Source organism: Eubalaena glacialis, chromosome 9, assembly GCF_028564815.1.
Source record: "Eubalaena glacialis isolate mEubGla1 chromosome 9, mEubGla1.1.hap2.+ XY, whole genome shotgun sequence".
In the NCBI taxonomy this organism is placed as follows: Eukaryota; Metazoa; Chordata; class Mammalia; order Artiodactyla; family Balaenidae; genus Eubalaena; species Eubalaena glacialis.
In genome coordinates, this window is record NC_083724.1 from 119,219,449 (window position 1) to 119,243,314 (window position 23,866).

The following is a 23,866-nucleotide window of genomic DNA, read 5'->3' on the forward strand; positions in this document are numbered from 1 at the left end:
AAAATGAAGATGAACAATATGTATCACAAGGCTTACTGTCAGAACGAAACAAAATAATTCACACATAGTGCCAACTTGTTGATAATAGATGCTATCAATAGATGCTAATTATTAATTTCTGAAGACTATTTTGAGATCGCCTTTTTGCAATTGCTTATAATTATTTTATAGACAAAATGTCGATTCCATAGCCATTACCTTTGTTACTGAAATCGTCAATTAACACGATTTCTGCCAAGTATTTCCTTGGAGTCCTTTTAATTACGCTGTGAACTGTTCTCATGAGGGTGGACCACCCTTCGTTATGGAAGACGATGACAATGCTGGCCGTGAGCAGGTTTTCATCATAATGCCAATACTTGCATCTACAAAAGGAACATTTCATCATATTTATTCAGAGGTAATCTGCAATGTTTGGGTCCAAACTTACTATGACTACGTTTTCTGATTGGATTAAATATTATTGACTGAACTAAGGTACGTGAATGAAATACATTTTATATTTTAACAGAAACCCAAGGTAGAAGAGAGAAGCTGCTATGAGATGAAGTTACTCATATTCAAGCTACTTCTTCACCAACCGGCACTTATTGTGACAAAGAGAACTAATTTGTGAATTTATGCTTCTCAGCTGGGGATGGTATTAAGGTTTGTTTTCCATGACTTCAACCTCAGTTTATTTTCTGCTTTAAAACTTGAGCTTCTGGTGCAAGGGATTTATTTCACTTGCTGTGAATAAACCACTGTATAACTGTGTTTGAAAGCTGTCCTGTTCTAATATGGCTAAAACATTCAGAAAAACATGAAATGGGCTGAAGTGCAGCATACGACAGACATTCCAAAATTAACTGTTGGATGAATAAACAAAGTTCTAATAGTGTTTAGAGTTATTAAATTGACTAAAGAAGGGTCTTTAACTGTTTTATGCAAAATTACTTCAAATAACTGTAGCAGGAATAAAGTTGCCAGAAACCTTTTTCTAGTTGGAGAGAACACCCCTGCCCGCCCCCCCCGAGTCGGCCCTCCATATCTGCCGGTTCTGCATCTTAAGATTCAACCAACTGTGGATCAAAAATATTGGGAAAAAATTCCATAATTTTTTAAAAAAATTCCAAAAAAATTCCATAAAGTTCCAAAATTTGAATTTGCCATGGCAACTATTTACATAGTACTTACCTTGTATTAGGTATTATAAATAATCGATTGAAAGTATACAGGAGGGTGGTGTGTATAGGTTATATGTAAATACCATGCCATTTTATATAAGGGACTTGAGTATCCACGGATGGATTTTGGTATCCGAAGGGGTCCTGGAACCTATCCTCCGGTGGATAATGAGGTACAGTTGTGTGTATATTATGCATATACAAGCATATGTGTATACACATATATGTGTGTATGTACACACACTCACCCACTTTTTTCTGTTTGGTTATGGGAGAAGAACAAGACAGTAAGAACACGACAGACGGATGAGAACAATCTGAGACCCATGTTCTTTCTGCAGGAGTTAGCTTTCAGAACTAGCATCTGGTGCCTATTACCTTCTCCTTGGTAAGTGGAAGGGAAAGATTTTTTTTTTAATCCCGAAGTTTTTCATGGAGGAGTAAAAAAGCTTGTTCCCAAGATTAAATTTAAAACCATAAAAGCAGCAATTAACATTATCAGCTTGATAACCTATACCACCATTATCTAAAATAGGACCTGGCCCAATAGAGATGCAAACAATGTTTTCTCCGGGTGTTTATTTCCCTTTCAACGTAGTTCTCAATTGTCTGTGTTCTTAGAGGTTGTTTTTATAGAAATACAGACTGAGTCTGGAATCCATTCAATCTTATTTCTTACATCTGCATTTTCTTGTTAAAGGAATAGTAAGTACCTGCTACGTTCTGAGCTAGGCACTAGCTCAGCATCAAGGAGCAGACATAGTCTCTGCCCTTGTGGAGCCCACCGCGAGACACGGAGCAAACGTCTGCACTTTCTCTGCACGTGACAGTGGGGAAACCATGGTGCTTTGACAGGTGGCCCTCATTCAACCTCAAGACAGGTGGGCAGGAAGGCGTCCTGGAGCCATGAGGTGAGGGTGAGACCAGAAGGATGACTTAAAAAGTACTGACACCAAAGAAGTGGGGAGGAAAAGATAAAAACACACAATGAATTGTGTGCATGTGATTCAGATAAAAAATGAATAGACGGAAGATCTATATCTTTGGAAGGTAGAATTAAAATATGAAAAAAACTGAAGAGGAAAAGTTACAAAAAAGGGCATTTGCAGTATAACTGCAAATACCAGCATATACTTATTATGCGTCAGGCACTATTCTCTGTGCTTTACTTTTATTAACTTATCTAACCTCCCAACATCACTATGAGGTTAGTACTATTAATGTCCCCATTTTACAGATGAGGGGACTGAGGTCAGGGATAAATGACTGCCTAAGATCACTCAGCTAGAAAGTAATGAAGCCAGGACATAAACCTAGGCTATCTTGGGTTTATAAGAAATCTTGTTAAAAGTAAAATGAAAGAAAAAGAAAAAATACTAGCTATACCTATCTATGAATGGCTAAGAATTGATCTAAGGTCTAAGAACTGATACTGACATTGAATATAATGTGAATACAAGGCACACATTGAGCTTATTATTATGTGATGGGAGCTCTCTCCCCCCCCCTTCCCTGCCCTTTGTGGCCTGGGGATACCCCAGGAATGGGGAAGGGGGTGGGGGCATGGTAGCCTTCGGCAACAAAGAGGGCTTTCCAAGGTTGGGAGGGGCCACATGCTCTTTCAGAGTACCAAGTTAAAAAATACAGTAGTGGAGGGATGCAGATTTTGAAAGAAGATGTGATGAGTGTTTCTGGAGAGAAACTAACCTGGGCAGGTATGTCTAATTTTGGAAGGGTAGGGACAAATGATCTCCCTCCCCAAAACTGCAAAAACAAGCAAACGCTCTGATGGAGATTCAGGCAATAATTTTCTTCCCTGAGTCTAACCACTGGGCCTAAAGAAGCAGAACTGGATGGGAAAGACACAGATTTTGATTTACAACAGACACCAGAATTGGTGAAAATATTTAAGTCATGGAAGGAGATTTGGAACTTGCTGATTTCTAAGGCAAAAGATGACAGCTTGGGGAAATGAGCCAGATGAGGACCTTGAATGGGAGACTGAAAGGAGCTGGAAACAGAGGGAATGAAGGAGGGGAGGAAGGGGGAAAGTGAAGACGAGAGGGGGCCAACAGGGGACATCTTCCTGTCCCAGGGACTGCTTGGGCAGACCGTCCATTGGAAGGTCTGGACGTGCTACCTTGCATTCCTACAGGACAAGGGGACAAGAGCTGGAAGAGAGTGTGTTCCCAATTTCTGCATCTTCCCTCACCGCTGTACGGTTTGGAAATAACTCCAAAGATGTAAACTAGGTTATGTGCCAGTAATGACAACTCTTGGTATATATTTTTCCTATTTTCTTTGTCTTAAAAATTACCAAACAAAAGCAATATTTTTTTTTGAGTCCATCTCTTAAAGTAAGGGAAATAAAAGCAAAAATAAACAAATGAGACCTAATTAAACTTAAAAGCTTTTGCACAGCAAAGGAAACCATTGACAAAATGAAAAGACAACCTACTGAACGAGAGAAAATATTTGCAAATGATATGACTGATAAGGGGTTAATATCCAACATATATAAACAGTTCATATAACTCAACATCAAGAAAAACAAACAACCCAATTAAAAAATGGGCAGAAGAACTGAATAGAGACATTCTTCCAAAGAGGAAATGCAGATGGCCAACAGGCACATGAAAAGATGATCAACATCACTAATCATGAGGGAAATGCAAATCAAAACCATGATGAGATACTACCTCACACCTGTCAGGATGGCTATCATCAAAAAGAACATAAATAACAAATGCTGGCGAGGATGGGAGAAAAGGGAACCCCTGTACCCTGTCGGTGGGAATGTAAATTGGTGCATCCACTGTGGAAAACAGTATGGAGATTTCTCAAAAAACTGAAAATAGAACTACCATACAACCCAGCAATTCCACTCCTGGGTATATATCTGAAAAAAACAAAAACACTAATTTGAAAAGATACATGCACCCCAATGTTCATAGCAGCATTACTTACAATTGCCAACATATGGAAGAAACCTAAGTGTCCATCAACAGGTGAATGATTAAAGAAGAAGCAGTATATATATATATATATATATATATATATATATACACACACACACACACACACACACATACACATATACATACATATTACTGAGCCATAAAAAAGAATGAAATTTTGCCATTTGCAGCAACATGGATGGACTTGGAAAGCATGATGCTAAGTGAAATAAGTCAGAGAAAGACAAATACCATATGATATGACTTATATGTGGAATCTACAAACTATGTGTGTATAACAAAAAGAAGAAGACTCATAGATATAGAGAACAAACTAGTGGGTACCAGTGTGGGTGAGGGGCAATATTGGGGGCAGGGAGGTACAAATTGTTGGGTATAAGATAAATAGGCTCAAGGATGTATTGTACAACATGGGGAATATAGCCAATATTTTGTAATTACTGCAAATGAAGTTACCTTTAAAATCTGTATAAAAAATTTTTTTAAATAAAATTGAAAAAAATTACAAAAGCAATACATACTTTGTTGTACAAAATCCAAACAATATAGAAGTGTATAAAGTAAAGGTAAAAGCTGCCCCCTTCCCTCTCCCCAACAAATCTCACCTCCTAGAGGAAATCATTTTTACTAGTTGTTGTGTTTAGACATTTTATGCTCATGCAGACATATAAATGTATGTCTGTATATATATACAGATATATTCAGATGAGTATGTATAGATTCTTCTTTCATGTGAGTATGTATAGATTTATCCTGTTATCTAATTCTTTGTAACTGTTGCACCACATTGCAAAGTATGGCTGCTCCATAATTTTTTTTTAATTAATAAATGTTTTTGGCTGCACCACGTGGCTTGTGGAATCTCAATTCCCCAAGCAGGGACTGAACCTGGGCCTTGGCAGTGAAAGCCCAGAATCCTAACCACTAGGCCACCAGGGAACTCCTGGCTGTTCCATAATTCATGTGACCTTTTCCTTATGGACATTTCCGTTGGCTCTACAATGTGACCATGATCATCCTTATGCATAAATCTCTACACCCGCCCTTGCCTGGAATCCTTCCTACAAAAGGCTCGAGACTGTAAGGTAAGCTCATTAAGGAGAGGAACCTCATCTGCTTTGCTCACCACCATCTAACACAGAGCAGTCGCTCGATAAATATTTACTGAATTGCTCTAAGGGTATTTTTGAAATGCCTCTAGATGTGTTTTCTCCTCTGCGTAATGTCCACTCTCCACCCCGCAGTCCAACTATTTTGAGGTACTGTCAAGAATCAGTCAGTCCGTATGGCAGGTGGAGACAGATGCTCTTCTAGCAGGAGAGGGGGAAAGTCTGGAGGAAGACCAAAATAGAGCAGATAGTCGATAGACCAGAATAAAAGCAGATGGAAGGAGGGGCTCAAGCCCGGCCTCCCTTTCTGAACTTTAGGGGAGAGGCCCAGCGGGGAGGCTGCAGCATGGGGTAGAGATGATGTTGTGGGTATGCGGGCAGGGGGAGAGCTAGGCAGTCCCTTCCCACCTCTTCTGTGCAGTCTCCTTGGCTCTCGATGGAGCCAGAGAGCGTAGACGTTTCCACCTGCTGTCAGCAAAAGAGTTAAGAACGAGGGCTGCCAGGAGCCACCACGTAAGGAGTAAGGCGACGTGCAGGGAAGCGACGGGGTGGACGGCTTAAGCCGGAGCCTGGCCCGCGGGCTCAGAGGATGCCCGCTACCCATGAGAGCCAGAGGGGAGATGAGCGCCCACAGGGGGGCAGGCGTGGGGAGGGGCCCACAGGCTGGGGGGCAGCAGGTGAGCAAGGTCAGTACACCTGGGAGCCAGGAGTGGGTGGCAGGGATGGCGGGTACCGGCCAAACTGCCGCCAACACCTCGAGGACACGCCGCCCTCCTGTCGCCCCGATGCTACAGGAGAAAGGGCGAGAGCCCCTGGGGCACGGGAGCAGCCAGAGGGGGACGTACACTGCAGGCGGGCATTTGCGCTGGGAGAGGAGGCCGCCGGGAGAGCGCGCAGGTGACAAGTGCCGATCACAATGCAGAGCCTGGACCAGGAGACTCAGTCCTGAGAGAAGCACCCTGTGTTGAGGTCAGACCCCCATTCTGCAGCATTTCTCTCACTTTACTGGCATAAAATCTGTAATAAGCTCCAAGAAGAAGGAGGGCCAACGGAAGCACGATGCCACCTTGAAATGGATGGGTTCTGTTACAGACTTTTGAGTAGTTTCTCCTTTCTGGCACTTCATTTTCCAAGAGAGCTTACAGACCCTCAGCACCAAGGGCATCGTGCTCCGCGCTAGTTACTGCAGAACTCTCTGGCCGTGCGTACTTACAGCTGATTTACAATGTTGTGTTCGTTTCAGGTGTACAGCAAAGTGATGCGGTTATACATATATATACATTCTTTTTCATATTCTTTTCCATTACGGTTTATCACAGGATATTGACTATGGTTCCCTGTGCTATACAGTAGGACCTTGTTTATCCTGCAGAGTTTTTCTTAAAAGTAATTTTTACAGAATATTTCCAGGGCACCTATGTGGTGCCAGGTACTTGTATCAGAAGACAGGAATGACGAATTTTCATAGTGACCTTTCTATAACTTAAAAAGTCAAAAGTGGATTTCATAACCGAAAATGACATGCCTATTAACAATTTCCTTCCATTTTCTCTGTCCCAGCTAGGTTTTTTTAACATCTTTAGTTTGATATAAAGCCTTTATGTATTTAAGCTTTATCAATAAATAATATCTAATTCAGCAGACTATGAAAAACTGGTTACAGTTGGAAGGTTGCTTGGCAAGCCTGAGATCTGATCATCTTGCTGGCTTTGAAAGCTCCATGCATGCTCTTCCACAATAGGGATTGCTGAACAGACTAAATTCAGACTCAGGCCACCTCTCCCATGGACAGCTGTGGGTACAACGTCTCTTCTTTGGGTCCCCTGTTCTCACCCCCAGGTAGACTACTCCCTTCTTGATAATATATTCTTTCTTTTGACTGGGCACATAAAATTGAAGCATGAAAACTTATTCTGTATTTAATCATTTTCTCAAAACTCTACCTCTATGCCTTGAAGAGCTTGTATCCCTTTCCTTGATTATTAGAAACTCTAGGATGCTCTAGTTATTTTCCCCCAATGTTCTTATCAATCCTTCTTTTCAGTCAGTCTTCCCTTGAAGGTCAAAATTAAGTCTGTACTAACAGAACCCATGCTTCCTCCAAGATGAAAATGTCCGCTAATCACCACAAGTTCTGCTCATAGCTGGAACAGTGTTTTCATATATTATGTTCATATTCAATACATATTGGTTGATTTGATTTCAAAAATTTTTCTAGGAATACTCCTCTTCACAATGCTGTACTACATCATAGAATGCCACACATTTTCTTCATTAATGAATTAACTATTAATGAAAAGGAGAATAAGAAATCTTTAACTTGTGCTCCATTGGGGTTGAAAGTCAAAATCAATGAACACAGGATTAACGGCTGGTTATGCAAAAGTTTTTCAGGATGAAACTCAGTAACTGAGGAAGCACGGTGTCTGCCAGGCTCGCTCTGGCATGCTCCATGCGGTGCCGCAATTGGGAGGCAAGAAACCAGAACGGTATGAAGGCAGGGACGATGGGTGGCTTTAGCTCATCACGCCTGTAATCTCTATCAGGTCCACACTCCCAGTCAGCTCAATCTAAACTAAAAACCACATGCTGGCCACATGTGCAAAGCTTTTAAGCAAGTGCCCTGGTTCCATCCGGGTAGCTGCATCTCAACTTCATTTTCTGTGGCAGAGACTTGAGGGGCTCAGTTTTATTTCACGTCCAAGTGACCAATGTGTTGGAGGAAAAGGGGAAATTCCTAGCAGAGCAGAATGACTTGGACCAGAAATTCTCTAGCTCATCGTGGCTGATTCCTAAGGCAGCAAGCTACAAAAACCCACTGCTTTATGTATTTCACAGAACAAACAGCAGGACCGTTATCTGCCCAGATCGCTGGTGGCCTCCTGTGGCCGTGGGCTCTCTGAAAAGCTTGTATCTGTCCTATTTCCATTTCCCCTAGCCTCCTCTGGTAGGCAGTTTCCTGGCATCCCCACAAGTAGTGGGGGACAGCTGTCCAGTCCTTACCCATGGCAGCTCAGCTGTCAGTGACCCTCAGACAGTCACAGCGCAGTTGGAATTCACAGCTCCAAACAGCCAGCGGCTTCCTAAGGTTACATGGTTGTTGGCCTCTGCAGCAACCGTGGATCGTGTACAAAAACCCTGGGGCGGGAACCTTGGAGGACGGCTTCGAGAACAGCTCCATCTCTGCCGCCCCACCAATGCTCTGGCTTATTTAGTGTCCTGACAAGCCAAGCAAGTGTGAAGGGCATGCTCTCCACGAAGATGGGTACTTCACAGGTGGCAGGTGCCAGAGTGGCTCCACGGGGAGACTCTGTCCCTGTGGTGGGGACGGGAGTGGCACCAGGGACCTCGGGCCAAGGGTTTGGGGAGCCCTGGCTGGTAGGCAGCAACAGGAAGCCCCCTGCATGGAGGAGTCCGGGAAGATTCGTTCCCAGGGTGTTCGACAGCTGACTCCAGAGCTGGCTGGGAAGAATTTGAGGGACCTAAAATTCTAGCACAGTGGATAATGTTTGAGCCAAATAAGTGGTATTTTTCGTATTAGTTACTGTGATCCCATTTCATCCCAGGCTGAGGAAATGCAGTTCTACTAGCTTGTATGGTACATACACGATCATACCTGAATAGTCCTGCGGGGGCCCCGCTACACCACATGATCTGTTCAAAGTCACAGCTAGCGACAGAGGCAAGATTTAGAAACGAAGCCTTTAAGATTCTTTCTCCTAAACCACAGATTTACCAAGAGTTACTCACCAATATATGCTTAAAAACAAACAGGAAAATGAATTCCTTATTTTTGCTCAACACCCAGGGGATATACAGCCATGAACAGACGGCCGCACTCAGCTCTGTGGAGTGATTTGTGCCTGATTCCAGGGCTGAGAATGCCAACTGCATCAGGGCAAACTAAGAATGCTGACTCTGTTGCTGGGTAGCTGTCTTCAAATGATCTTTTTTTTTTTTGAAAAGGAAAACATACTCGGACAGATGTGTCCACTTAATGATCTGAAATGTCAAACCACGATTTAGGGAAAAACTCTGGCAGGGAATCCTAGTACTGGACAAATGTTCTTGTACATTTCTCCAAAACTCCCTGGGAAAAGAGAAAGAATATTTCACAGTGGAAGCCATACGCTTCTAGCTATATTGGACTCTCATGTCACACATGAGCTTTCATGCCATATTCTGATTTTACAGAAGCACCAGCTTAAACACCGATATATCTAAGCTGAGACAACCACCACTACCAGGTGTAAGGATCTGGGTGCTATGGCATGGATGTAAACGACACTAGGGGCATGGACCAATACAGGTTTGCATCTGTAACTTACTTTTACTTTATTTTATTTTTTAATAAAACTTCATATTGGAGTATAATTGCTTCACAATACCGTGTTAGTTTCTGTTGCACAACAAAGTGAATCAGCCATATGCATACACATGTCCCCATATCCCTTCCTCTTGAGCCTCCCTCCCCTCCTCCCTAACCCACCCCTCTAGGTGGTCACAAAGCACCGAGCTGATCTCCCTGTTCTATGCGGCTGCTTCCCACTAGCCAACTATTTTACATTCGGTAGTGTATATATGTCGATGCTACTCTCACTTCGCCCCAGCTTCCCCCTCCCACCCTGGGTCCTCAAGTCCATTCTCTATGTCTGCCTCTTTATTCCTGCCCTGCAACTAGGTTCACCAGTACCATTGTTTTTTTTAGATTCCGTATATATGCGTTGGCATACGGTATTTGTTTTTCTCTGACATTAATTTACGCTGTACCTTATTGCACTGCACCATTGGAATTCCACTGCACTTTGGAATGCTGCACCATTCCAAAGGACGTCAAGCAGCTTACAAAGACACACAGGATACAACAATACTACAAAACTCTAAAATAGGAGGGGGAAAAGATGGATAAAGAATGAGAAGAAAAAAAGAGGAAGCAAAAACAAGATTTTAAAAGTGCAAATGAGAGGGCCAAGGGGTCCTGCGTGCGCAGTCCTGGGGCACCATTCACAGAGAAGACACTCAGACGGCATCCCCTGAGCTGGGCAGCAGGGTGGCCTCGCACCCCACCGCCGCCCCATAGTTCGAATGGATGGGCTACAATTTGGCTTGAATTTTCTAGCAGGGAAACCTGGTAAGGACTGTGTTTAACAAACCAGTTGTTCGGAAAGAGTACAACATTCTTGGCGTGAAGACCAGCTGGGATTTTTTTTCCCGGGGGCCTCCTTATGGTAAACGCAGTGATGAGCCTCCCTGGGCTGTCTTCCTGGAGGCTGTCAGTGGAGACCAACGGCACTGCACCAAAACACAAGTCAGTGTAACAGTTGTGCAGAGACCAAGTTGGGAATTTAAGTTCAACACTGATTTGAAGATCACACTTTGCAAACATTCCTTAAAATGTTTACTGAGTATTTGTAGTGAGGTGGATGGACCTAGAATCTGTCATACAGAGTGAAGTAAGTCAGAAAGAGAAAAACAGATACCATGTGCTAACACATACATACGGAATCTAAAAAAGCAGTACTGATGCACCTAGGGGCAGGACAGGAATTAAGACGTAGACACAGAGAATGGACTTGAGGACACGGGGCAGGGAAGGGTAAGCTGGGACGAAGTGAGAGAGTGGCATGGACATATATACACTACCAAGTGTAAAATAGATAGCTAGTGGGAAGCAGCCGCATAGCACAAGGAGATCAGCTCGGCGCTTTGTGACCACCTGGAGGGGTGGGATAGGGAGGGTGGGAGGGAGAAGCAAGAGGGAGGGGATATGGGGATGTATGTATACGTATAGCTGATTCACTTTGTTATACAGCAGAAACTAACACACCATTGTAAAGCAATTATACTCCAATAAAGATGTGGAAAAAAATGTTTACTGAATCATGTTTCAGTGAAAAAATGAAAAAATCCGTGTTTCATCCCTCGGTGAGTGATTATATGCCTTCTCCATGTTCTCTGATTTCAACAAGGTAGTCACCTTGACCACATGGAGGACCCGTATTTCCAAAGGCAGATTCTGACCCTGGTAATGATGGAAAAAAAGATATAAACTTACAGGGCAGCATGGAGACTTTAGGCTGGACTGAGCAAATAATTTCCCCACCAGAGAATTGTTAGGTATTAAAGGAGTTATCAATATAGGCCGTAGAACATTTATTTATGGAAGGTCTTAAACATTGGCTGATACTAATGTTCCTACAGCAAAATGAGGATATATATATATACTCGATCATTTTGTGAAGACTCAACTATGAAACTCTAAATACAGATGTGAAAAAGAGTACATAATGTACAACAGTTAGCATTTATTAATTCACAGAACAAGCAATTTCTGGGGCTATAAGAATATATGCAGTATGTGTAGCGATTTACCTTCATAAAGGTATTAAAAAGACATGTTGCCAGATTAGCATGTAGTATAATTGATACATATGTGATGTTTAATAAATATTGTGGAAGAGGAAGTGGGTAATACTGTTTCTAGAAATCATTAACGTAGTCTCCTTCTTTTCCTATATTAACTGAATTATCTTCTCCTTTACATCTTTGCTTCACTGTAATTTTCCGGAAAATCAAATCCTCCAGAACTTAGTGAATCACCAAAAGTAAGCTGAAGTTAGTTATCGAAAGGGTTACTCTCAGAGATGGGATGTTATTGTAAAGGTAAGTTAGCGACAGGGGATGTTCATTCTCACCCTGAAGGAGGCAGACAGATGCCAGGAAATCTCCAACCACCACTTTGGAAAACACTGTAGTTCATTAAACTCTGGCAAAGGAACTCAAGGACTGAACAGCTGTGAGATCACAAGTGAGGTGACTCATCAATTTGTTAACTTTTCTCCTCAGAGGCCCTGGGTTTGTAATAGGTGTACAGATGGGCCACACACACGGGAGATGATTACCAAAAAGGAAAGAAAAAAGGAAAACGGCAACACGAATCTGATCTGTGTTGGGTGGCAGCTGACGGAGCAACGGGGACCAGGGGTGTGTTGGACGGTGAGAAGAATCAAGGAAACACCACTAGGCACGAGGCAAGGGTTACTAATCCTTTGTTCTGGCTGGTCCACGGGGATCTGTCCTGCTGAATAATCCCCGTGCGGCACAAAGACAGAGCCAGCAGCTCGGTCATCACAGCAACGTCACCGCAGGCAGGGGACCGGTGAAGGGATGTGGTCCTCCCTGCACGGCGCATCTGTGTAAAAACTCCTGCCTGGCTGCGAGGTGATTTTCATTTTCTTCTTCTAAGTTTTCTCTTCAATATATATACTTTCCTCTTTCAGAATACTTAGGAATAAAATTGCTACTTAAGACAACTACAAGTGAACAGAACATCACTTGGTAGCTTTGAAAGATTCACAAGCATCTAACCCCTGGGCAAGAGGTCTTGTCCTGGTACCTCTTTTCTAACTAAAACCATCCCATGAAGGCTTCCCAGACCTGGAGTTCCCCGTTTCCCACGGCATTCACCCAGTGGGCGGCTTTGCCCCACTGCATCTTTTGTAAGCAGCGGGGGGCACATTTTATAAAAACATTACTATTTATACCCATTTGCATTTTGATTCAATAGTAGGATATTGGACAGATTTGCAAATTAGACTGCAGGTGCCTGTGTTTCACTGCTGCCATTTTCCCCTCCTGATACCAGCTGGTTAATTATGCCATCGAATCCCATCACCCTGTTACACTGGTAGAGCAGGGGGCGACACAGAACGGGGTGCAGGAGGACGGCTGTCCCCAGAGCAGACACCCTGCCCAGGGAGGGAACGGGACGCACACACAGAGATGTGAGAGCTCGGGGGGAAGAAATCTTGTGTGAGGGCCGGCTGCCAGCTCGTGGAGGTTTATAAATCGGAACAGGAAAGCCAGCTCTTCCAAGTGCCAGGATAGTGTTTCCAGCATTCCTGAATAAGTATGTTTAATTATCAGCATTTTAGACAGGAAGTATTTCATGTGGTAGAAAAATTATACTTCTTCAAAATCCACCCAAAGTCTCAGAAATCAATCCTAAATATTCTGAAGCAGTTTTTAAAAATTGTATACATTTTGCAGCAATTGAGATGTGTTCAATTATGTTGCTCAGGGGTAAAAAGGTTTGCCTTTTAAATTCCTCTCAATACCCTAAGCGGACATCACTGGTTTAACACATAACACCGACCCCCCGCACTCTGAGCCCCTCTGACAGGCCTGGCCACGGGCCCACCGTGCTTGCCTGGTGTCTGCCGCCCGGAGATGAGCTTCATAGCACCGAACCCCACGACGACCTTTTATACTAAGGCCTTCGTGAGCAAGGAAGCCATTTCTGCAGCTTCCTCATTTCCTAAGACAGTAGGATGCAGAAACCATTTTCTCCCTGCAATTTCTATTCACAAAACACTGTCATTAAAAAATATATTAGGCATTTTTTTCCCCTAAGCTGCTAAACTCAAGACCTCAGAGGAGCAATTTAATTGAACCCTGTGGCTATGTAAAGTCTTGTTTTCTGAAGGTGATGCCAGTCTGTTAAGTCTTTCTTCTGGGGAGCACAGACAACCATAAGGGTTACCGTCACAGTTGAAAGGAAACAAGTTTCACTGTATTTACCTCCAAAGTATTACCACTTTAATTTTAAAGATTTCTCCATGAAAGGATCCATAGCCTTACATACTGCCAATAACAGTACTTTCCTGTACCTCTGCAGAATTGTTAAAAACAAGTGGCTATACTTCAAAGTACATTTCATTAACATTTTGTATTTTCCGGTTCTAGAAATATGCACACATGTACGTTATCTTGCTCTTTTCTGCACAGGACTTTTGTAAGTAATTTGCCCACGGGACTTCCCTGGTGGTCCAGTGGGTAAGACTCCTCACTCCCAATGCAGGGTGCCCGGGTTCGATCCCTGGTTGGGGAACTAGATCCCGCATGCCACAACTAAGACCTGGCGTAGCCAAAATGAATAAATAAATAAATATTTTTAAAAATTATTTGAAAAAAAAATAACTTGCCCACAATCAGCTGGGGGGCGATATCTGTAGTTTTACTGGATCCCGCTGATATGTGAAACCTTCCCAGCACCATGCCTGCAACTTTCCCTTCTCAAAAGCTGTCCATCCCTTTTCCTGCGTTACGACAGCTGACTTCATGGCCATGGCCCATTAGACTGTGTTGTGCTCCTTTGAAATGAAGGCTGAAGTAAGAGTCAGGTGGGATGGTCTTTGTTTATGTGCTACTGGAAAGAATTTCAATCACTTCTCTTGAGGAGGAGGGGAGATAAAATCTGAAATTAATAAGTGTTCCTGACAAAAAGTCTAGGCTAGTTACTAGGAAATTAAACAGACTCAATACAGCATCCAGCCACGTGGGTGAGTGATGCATTGGGGCCTGAGAGTAAGGTACTACCCCTTTTACACGGTCACCGGTACCTGAGAAACTCAGATTAGGTCTGCTCACCAACAGAGACTATTTCAGCACTAAATCTAATAAATATTCTGAACGGTGCAGGATACCTCCTGGTTCATGGCCCCTGCGCTGACTGCAGCAGCCTCTGTGAGCCCGTCCTGGCATGATTCCAGCTCCTTCCTAAGCCCCTTTAGCAAGAAGACAGTAAAGGAGGTGTGGGGGGAGGGGCGGGAAAGGAGGGGTGGGAGGGAGAAAAGAAAGATGAATGAGGCGGGGTACACTGAATCACAACCAGGCCAGTTTATTTCTGTTCTCTGAATGGAAAATCTTAATAGTCTACGCTTTTTGGTCTTGACATTTCTAAAAGCCACTGTCAGATTTTCTTTCCGGCGTAGATTAACAAGTAAAAATATTTGGTCTATTAGAATTACCATTTTTTCAGTGTTACGAAGATTTGCATTTACTATAATGGGATATTGGGTGCTTTGTCCATTAACTCTATACTAAATATATCTGTGATTAACCTGCACTCTATACTCAAATATACAAAAACACAGTGGCTCCTTATTATTCGTGGGTTCTATCTGTTAATTTGCTTCCTCTCTAAAACGTATTTGTAACTCAAAATCAGTACTTGGGACATTTTTGTGGTCATTTGAGAACACGTGCAGGGCAGGGAAATGCGAACAGGTGGGCACAGGACGATGCTCTTACTCTGGTACCGTAAACATGTCCTTTACAGCGTCTGTTTAGTCTACTTATTTCTTATTGTGTGCTTTTGGTTGCTGATTTCGCTGTTTAACGTGGCCCCCGAGGTTGGGCTGCAGTGCTGTGTGGGGCTCCTATGTGTGCGAGGTTGTGCTGAGCCTGATAGAGAAAGCGTGTGTGTCAGACAGGCTTCCTGCAGGCATGAGTCCTAGGGCTGCTGGCCATGGATCCAACGTTACGACGCAACAGCACACTAAGTAAGGTGCCTTTAAATAGAAACACACATAAAACAAGGTGATGCACAGATCAGTGATGCAAAGGTGCCAGAGGCGTGTGAGCACCTATCCCTGTGTTTCCTCCGGCAGTGATGCTTCTGTATCCCTGACCCTGTGTCCACAGGGACGTTATGAGCATCATCCCCATGAATGATGAGAACTGACTGCCCATCAAAATGCACACGCACAGAAGCTACATGTCAGCGGCCAGCTATGAAGCCCGTCACTCTGGACTGCCCACTACAAAGGGGAAGCATGGGGGGGTGGGTGGATTTCTATTTACGGGCAAACGCTTCTGGCTGTCAAAACAACCTGCAGGGTGTAAGAGGTAGAGACTGAATTACATTCTCTCCATTAAAATTAAATTTATGCTTGGAAAACAATTATTAGACCAGAGAATAAAACTTTAACCAGTAGGTTCATAAAAAGTCACAGTAAGCTGGGAACATTCTGTAAGATATTCAGGGATGCTTTGTATAAAAATGTGCCCTGAAAACTGCAGGAAGCTGCCGAAAGAAGAGAAAAAGAGATTGAGAGATCAAGAAAAGAGAGAGAGACAGAGAGAGAGAGAGACAGAGAGAGAGAGATTTTCAGCACTCAGCAGCGGTAGGAACAGAGAAATGAGCCTGTGTCACTGGCAAACCTACCCTTTCAAAGGACAATGTGGTCTCTTGCTTAGATGACAGTATAGGCTCCAAAGAAGCTCAGAGTCAGAATACAGGGGTAACTTGGAAAACAGATTTGTGTTTTTAGAAATGACAAAGGTGTTTATTATTATGAAGTGTTTGTTCACATACTACACCCCAGAGCCCTGATATATCTTAATTCTTTCTTCCCTTCTCCTAACGATGCAAATCATAGATTCAATCGCCCCACACCTCCCAGTAAGTAGTTCTTCATCTGATGTTGACATTAAGGACGTCTTCCTCTTCTGTAGTAGGGTGACTGCTACCTCTTATGTGACGGTGAGGATGATGCGCCCTAAGGATGAGGCTGAACACACACCTAGTGCGAAGAGAGACCCTCGCAGAGCAAGAGCTTTTGCAGGGTCTCTGCCACACCAGGCGGGGGTGACCTCCGACAAGTGGGGCTCACGTTACTCATTGTGTCACATGCCTTTGACATTCTTTATCACATTTAATGCTCGCAATCACTTTATGAGCCAAGTACTATCACCCACATTTGCCAGAAGAGACTCTTCTGACCCCTCTCAGCCCTGCCTCTCTGCATCTGTGGGCCTGGGGCTCCCAGGCACCCGTGGCCCCTCCTCCTTGGGCTCAGGCCCAGCTTGCTGCCTGAGCCACTCCAGGGCAGGGCCACTGCAGAGCCCACTGGGTGGGGGGCTGCCAGCTTCGCACCCCTCTGCTGTGGAGATTTGCCATCCGGGAGGTCTACAGACAATTTAGGGAAAAGCTCCTTCGCAGCATCTCCTCAGCACTCAGGTGACAAGGTTGCACATCATGGGTGGGTCTGCCGGATCCCTTAACACCGACCCTCTGCTCGGGGACCACACCCACTTGGCCCTCTGCTCTCCCTAGAACAGCCTCTTCCAACTTAGATACAAGCAGAGGCCCTTGCCACAATGAGTCGGGATTTTCAGTGCCTACAGTGAAAGAGAGTCACTTTGCAGTTGACAAGATACTCCCCTTTTACTCAGATGTAGAGAATGGACTTGAGGACACGGAGAGGGGGAAGGGTAAGCTGGGACAAAGTGAGAGAGTGGCATGGACATATATACACTACCAAACGTAAAATAGATAGCTAGTGGGAAGCAGCCGCATAGCACAGGGAGATCAGCTCGGTGCTCCGTGACCACCTAAAGGGGTGGAATAGGGAGGGTGGGAGGGAGGGAGACGCAAGAGGGAGGGCATGTGGGGATGTATGTATATGTATAGCTGATTCACTTTGTTGTACAGCAGAAACTAACACACCATTGTAAAGCAATTATACTCCAATAAAGATGTGAAATAAATAAATAAAAAGACACTCCCCTTTTGTTCCTAAGTAGAACATTTTATTACTGCAAAGACGTTTCATAAACACAGAGCACAGATAACATGCTTACACGACTCTGATGAGCAGACCTCCCTGGGCTTCTACACATGTGGAGAGAGGCCCGGGGCGACAGCACGCCTCCTGTGGCGGGTCACCCTGCAGACGTGCCTGCTCTGGATTTCCGGTTCCCTGTCCACGAAATGAAGGAGCAGTGACCTCTCCGGCCCCCTGTGGCTCTAGAATTCCGAGTCAATGGAATATTCAACAGATGACGAGCACGGTTCCTGAAGTGCCCACACTATTCCCTGTGAAAGCTGCCCTGTGATGGCGAAAGTGGGATCTCGGACCCTGGTTCCCATCCACTGTGACTGGTGGTCTGCTAACCGTGTCACATCACGGGGAAGAGGCTGGTGAGGCTCAAGCATAAGCCACACGAGGAAGGGCAGGGAGCGATGAGCTTTTAGCACATAAAGCAAGTCTTTCATGCTCTAAAAACCATGAATATATGTATACACTTTGTGTGCGCAAAGAACACGACAAATATTCACCAAACAGTAGCTGCCTCTGGAAGGGGAGAGAGGGGACCCCTTTCTTGGTCGATGTGGCAAAATGGGCTTCCTCCACCCCCGGGGTTGGCCCGCAGGAAGGGTAACAGGGGCCGCTCTCCCAACAGGATCCCGTCCCCGAGATGCTGGCAGGGTTGGTCTTGGTGACACAGAATGGCTGATTGCCTCCTGGTTCATCCGTCCTGGTCCCCTTCCTCCTTCTGTGGAAACCAAAGAAGGGTGAGCCTGGGGTCCTGGCCGCTGGCCTGAGGTCCCCCCGCCAGGGCAGGACAGTGTCATGTTGCTGCAGGGCTGGAATCGATGCAGCACGTGCCTCTGCCTGGATCCTGCATCTATTGTGACTTTCCAAGAAGAGCTGTCACACGTGGTAGGGCCTCAGGGCCCCCGGGGGCAGAAGGAGGCGGTACCCACATTCGGCTCAGCTGGAGTGATAACAGCTGCACACCAGCTGCTTGCTGGCTGGTTCTACTTGGCTCTGCATCTAGAGGAACGTGAGGAAGACCCAGGGGAGGATGTAGAAACGTAGGAAAAAGTACTTTGAAAAGGGAAAAGACCTTGGTGGACGCCTAGTCGAGGGGTTTCCAAACCAGACGGAGGAGCCGGGGGGTTTCAAGGAGATGCGAGAACCCGAGCACAGAGGTGCTCCGTAGGAAGCCGCTGGCAGAGAGGATTCTGCCGATTCTGTGCAGGAAACGAGCTAAAAACACGGACCACCCCCTCTCTTTACAGATGAGGAAACGGGACTCAGAGAGGACTGTGGGGCGGTGTGTCCTCAGAGAACTCCCGCCCTGTCAGGACAGAGCTGTGTCATCCGCACGTTACACTTTATAGTGGACACAGATGGGACAAAGAAGACAATTCGGTCGGGTCGTCCCGCAGGGTCGGCTTTGTCTTATCGATGACATTCTGTCCTGTATCATAACCACTCACGTCTTAGTCTTAGTTACTTTGGCTTTGAGTGCATTCTTCTGATTCCATTGTATATCTGCTCAAAGTTTTGCAATCATTAGAATAGAAATAATAAATGCCTTCTGACTACTCAGGTATTATATAGAAGACTTTTTTTTAAATGGAAGAGGGGGTGAAAATAATCAATGCATGGCATGTCTTCAGGTTGCTACAGTTCCCTCATTAAAAACTTGGTCCTAAGACTAATTTTAACTCCAAAACTTAATTTTTTTGTCTATATAAAAACTGCAGATGATAAAGTACCGTTTTTGGTCTGGTAATTTGCTTAGGGGGAAGGTGTTGCATGGACTAGCTTTACAGATGTCCCCAACCAATGAGTGAGCAGTTTAGAAGCTAACTTAGGTCACCTGAATCATGTCTGACCAAACATTTTCATCATGTTAATACTACTGACCTCATTTTATGATACATTTATATGATAAATTATTGATAATTTATATATTATCTCTAGAATTTAGAAAATATAGACAACTCGTGTGCACTGTGCTATGAATTCCTGAAATTGTGATCAATACAAAATATTGATTTAACAAAGTACCCAACTAATAAACTGTTGAACTTTGAACCTTGGGGTTTGAATCCCTGTTTTCTCCCACGAGTTCCTTTTCTGAATCATTTAAATTATTACGATGACGGTAAACTACTCCAAATTTGGAGGCTGATTGCATCATACCATTAAAAATACTGCTGTCCCAAGAATAGTAAAGCCAGTCTTTTTTCTTTCTTTCTTTCTTTTTTTTTGACTATTACTTTATCCCTTAGTCCTACGTAATTAGTCTAGAGATAGGATCTCATTCATACTATCAGGTCACCTACCCTTTTGTAGATGTTCTAGCACTTTTGTAATATAAAATCAAGTTCTTATTTATCAGTTAATTAAAATAGAGTTCAATTAAATTTTGGATTAAGTAAGCATTTAATTATCTAAATCACTGGTAACCCTAGAATCTGGTGAAATTACCAATGAATCAGGTATAAAAGATCTCCTTGAACTTTATAAAATTGTCATTGTATTTGTCAATGATCAAACTAGAAGATGACAATTTTTTTTGAAGTCTCATTATTTTTATTATTCATCTAGTTTATTCTGAAAATCTGTTAACAGTGGTTCACAAAGTATTGTCCACAGATCCCTGGGGCCCCCAAGACACTTTTTGGTTAGGTCAAAATATTTTCATGATAATATTAAGACCTTAGTACCTTTTTACTATGTTGATCTTTAATCTGATGGCACGAAAGCAAAGGTGGGTAAAATCGCTTGGGTGCCTTAGGGCAAACCAAGGTAACGGCACCAGGAGGTTCCTGTGGCCGTGATGCTCCTCACCTGCCACACCCAGCGTACAGCCAATGCTGCTGACACCGCATGCCCTGGATGGAGGAGTGAGTCTTCCTTGGGGAGGATTTATAATTGTTACTACATCTCACCTCTGAGAACATGCCTTAGCGTCCTGTGAGACAGACGGCAAGTGTGCAGAAAGGATTTCCGCTCCTACTGAGGACAGTGGTCATCTCGAGGACGAACACCACGCGACCGAGCTCCCGGCGAACCCGCCGAGTCCCTCAGAGAACGCCGCTGCACTTGAAAGGACCCGCACACAAACCGAGGCCAGTCAGACTTGGTGATTTGGCATTTTCTCAAACACAGATGAAGGGAGCCTGTCACTTCAAGGAAAACAACTGACATCATTCGTTGCTGATGATAAAACTTGAACATTCAAGCAAAACTTAAGACTCTTGGAATTATGACAGCATCCCAGGAGTTGAAGACTTTTCTGATGAGATCGATGATGATATTAACAAGTGGGGCTTTGTTATGCTTACCGTACAATGAAATTGTCAGTATTTGGAAGATCTGCATTGCTCGGGAAACCGGTATTTTCCAGATGACCAACACATGATGCTACAACATCACCTAAGAGCAGAAGACCCGTCTAGGGCTTCCCTGCTGGCGCAGTGGTTGAGAATCCGCCTGCCAATGCAGGGGACGCGGGTTCGAGCCCTGGTCTGGGAGGACCCCACATGCCGCGGAGCGATTAGGCCCGTGAGCCACAATTGCTGAGCCTGCGTGCCTGGAGCCTGTGCTCCGCAACAAGAGAGGCCGTGACAGTGAGAGGCCCGCGCACCGCGATGAAGAGTGGCCCCCGCTTGCCGCAACTAGAGAAAGCCCTTGCACAGAAACGAAGATCCACCACAGCCATAAATAAATAAATAAATACATAAATAAATAAATTAAAAAAAAGAAGGCCCGTCTAAGGGCGAGACCGACTAACAACAGGGTAGCGGAGGGTCTTCTGAGGGATTCAGATTCTATGTGGCAATTACTTTTAAAAAACTACCACTTGTTGTGTTTTGGTGTAGTATCAACGAAGAATATCTACAACTATCTGAAAAGGAGATTGAAAGCACTTCTCCTTTTTCCAATTACAAGTCTGTGCGAGGCCAGATTTTCTTCATCCAAGACAGCATATGGGCACAGACTGAACGCAGAATTCAGCAATCTTCTATAAACCAGACATTCAAGGCACTGGAAAAAATCCAGGGCAATTCTACTCTTATCAGACTTTTTTTTGGGAAAATTTAGTTATTTTTCATAAAATATGTTAACATGTAATAGGTTTTTCTTCTTCTTCTTCTTATTTGAATTTAAAACTTCTGTTTTAATTTCAGTATGGTAAATTGTGATAGATATAACCCATATTAAAAAACCTTAATAATTTGGGGCTATCGATAACTTTTAAGCATGTAAAGGGGGCCTGACCAAGAAGGTGAAGAATTGCTGGTCTATAGGCTATGAACAGGCCAAGCTGTTAAACAGATGGACTGTTACATGTTTTACTTTCACATAATTCATTCTGATACTTGCTGATATGTAACAAAAATATCAATTTCTACAATGACCCAGATAAGTACACGATACAAAATTATCTTCAGAGGTCAAGAATATAAGCATTATCAATATTTTTCTTGTTACTTAGAATAATTTCACTCGCAAGTATTAGTAATTCTCCTGATTAGAAGGAAAGGGAATGGAAATAAGGGATAATTCAAGGGAATGGGTTGAATAACTTAGAATAAAGCTCAGATAAATATGCACCAAATTCTGAAAATGTCATCAGTGGCCCCCATTGACTGAAAAGTGGACGAGGTAAAGGGCAGGATAGGACCTTTTTATAGTGGGATGAAGGGCAGCTCTCTCCATTCCACTCCCAGTGTTTGTTATATTAAGAGAGAGAGAGAGAGAGAGAGACCATGTATCCATGAATGATTACTGAAACACCACTGATAATGTTCAGATGTTCTGCCATGATGTAGCCTGAGACCCATCACAAAACCCTCACTGCTAATACCTAACTTCATTTTACCTTTATTTATTTGGCGGTTCAACCGATCTGTGCCTGCTGTCCCCACAACGTTCTAAGTCCCATCTCTGTTCTTTCCATTGTGTTACACACCCTCCACCCCTGCTCGGCACCTCTGGCCAATGTTACCTTGACTGGCCCCTTAGAGCAGTGGGGATTATTAACCAGGGGGGAATTCTACCCTACAGGGCCATGTGGCACAGTCTGGAGACATTCTGGGCTGTCACAGTTAAGGACAGGGAGGGGTGGTGTGTGCCACAGGCATCGGTTGGGTGGGCAGAGTCCAGAGATGAGGCTGAACATCCTACAAGGCACAGGACAGTCGGCCTGACAGAGACTGTCAGTAGTGCCGAGACGGAGAAAACGCGGCTTAGAAGCAGGAAAGGATTCTGCAGTAATGACATATAAAGCCTTTGACTTTTACCTTTTTCTAACTTTCTGTTTTCCTTTTTCAAACAGTTAATGTGATGTATATACTGTAATATCCACCTCCACCCCCGCCCCTGCCGCCCCGGGCCACCGGTTTAGCGTCACTAACAAGGCGATGCGGTGTGGAAGCCCGAACTGGGATCCCGCCACCCCAATCTTCTAGTTAATGTGACCTTCAAGTTATCTGCTTCTGAGCCTCAGTTCCATCCTCTACAAATCCAGAGGAAAAATAATAATAATAACGCTGTGTTCGCACGGTTATGAGGATGGGAGACAGTGTGTCAGAGAACGGAGCACACTGCCAGACACACAGCAGGTGCTCAGCAGGTGGTCGGGGATGCCGGTGATCCTCGCGGCCACTAACTGAGCACCGCGTCTTCACCAGCCGCGGCAACGGAGAAGTACGGAACCAAGAAGCGGCATCGCGGCGGCAGCTCATCACCCGGGAGTAAAAGACAGGCGTGGACCCCAGGGAAGGCGACCGAGAAACATCCCCACCACATGAAGAAGTGTAAGTGAGCGCCCCGGGGCTGGAGCCTGGGGTCCTGCGGTCACGGCACCGTCCCAGCCCGCGCTCGGCCCCAGCCGAGGCTGCGCCACGGTGACACAGGCAGCCAGACCCCAACCGAGGTGGCTTCATCCTCTGCTCAGGACAGACCCTTCTGGGTGTGCCTTGAATAAGAACACCCGATGCTGCTTCCCAGGTCAGCCGGCGTTCACACGGCCTGGAAGGACAGCTGGCAGGACGGAGTTTGCGGGCTCTCTGGAGCCCCTCGTGCTCCCCGCTCTCCGAGGAGAAGCCCCTGCAGGCCTGCACCGAGCGCGTCCGCCGCTGGGGGGAGCGCCTGCCCCGCGAAACGCGGCGCAAGCGCGGGGCGGTCCCGTCTGTCGCGGGAGACCCCCCCCCCCCAGCTCCTGTGTCTGCGGGGACCGT

The 23,866-nt window shown here is 44.7% G+C and overlaps 1 protein-coding gene across 2 annotated transcripts in view; it reads right to left on the reverse strand.

Moving 5' to 3' along the window:
- The window catches only part of GALNT7 (polypeptide N-acetylgalactosaminyltransferase 7), a 136,977-nt gene that overhangs the window by 25,635 nt on the left and 87,476 nt on the right, over nt 1-23,866 (reverse strand). For both annotated transcript variants that reach the window (XM_061199498.1, XM_061199499.1), the window contains exon 3: nt 199-365. In XM_061199498.1, coding sequence (XP_061055481.1) covers nt 199-365 — 167 coding nt within the window. The remainder of the gene's footprint in view (nt 1-198; nt 366-23,866) is intronic.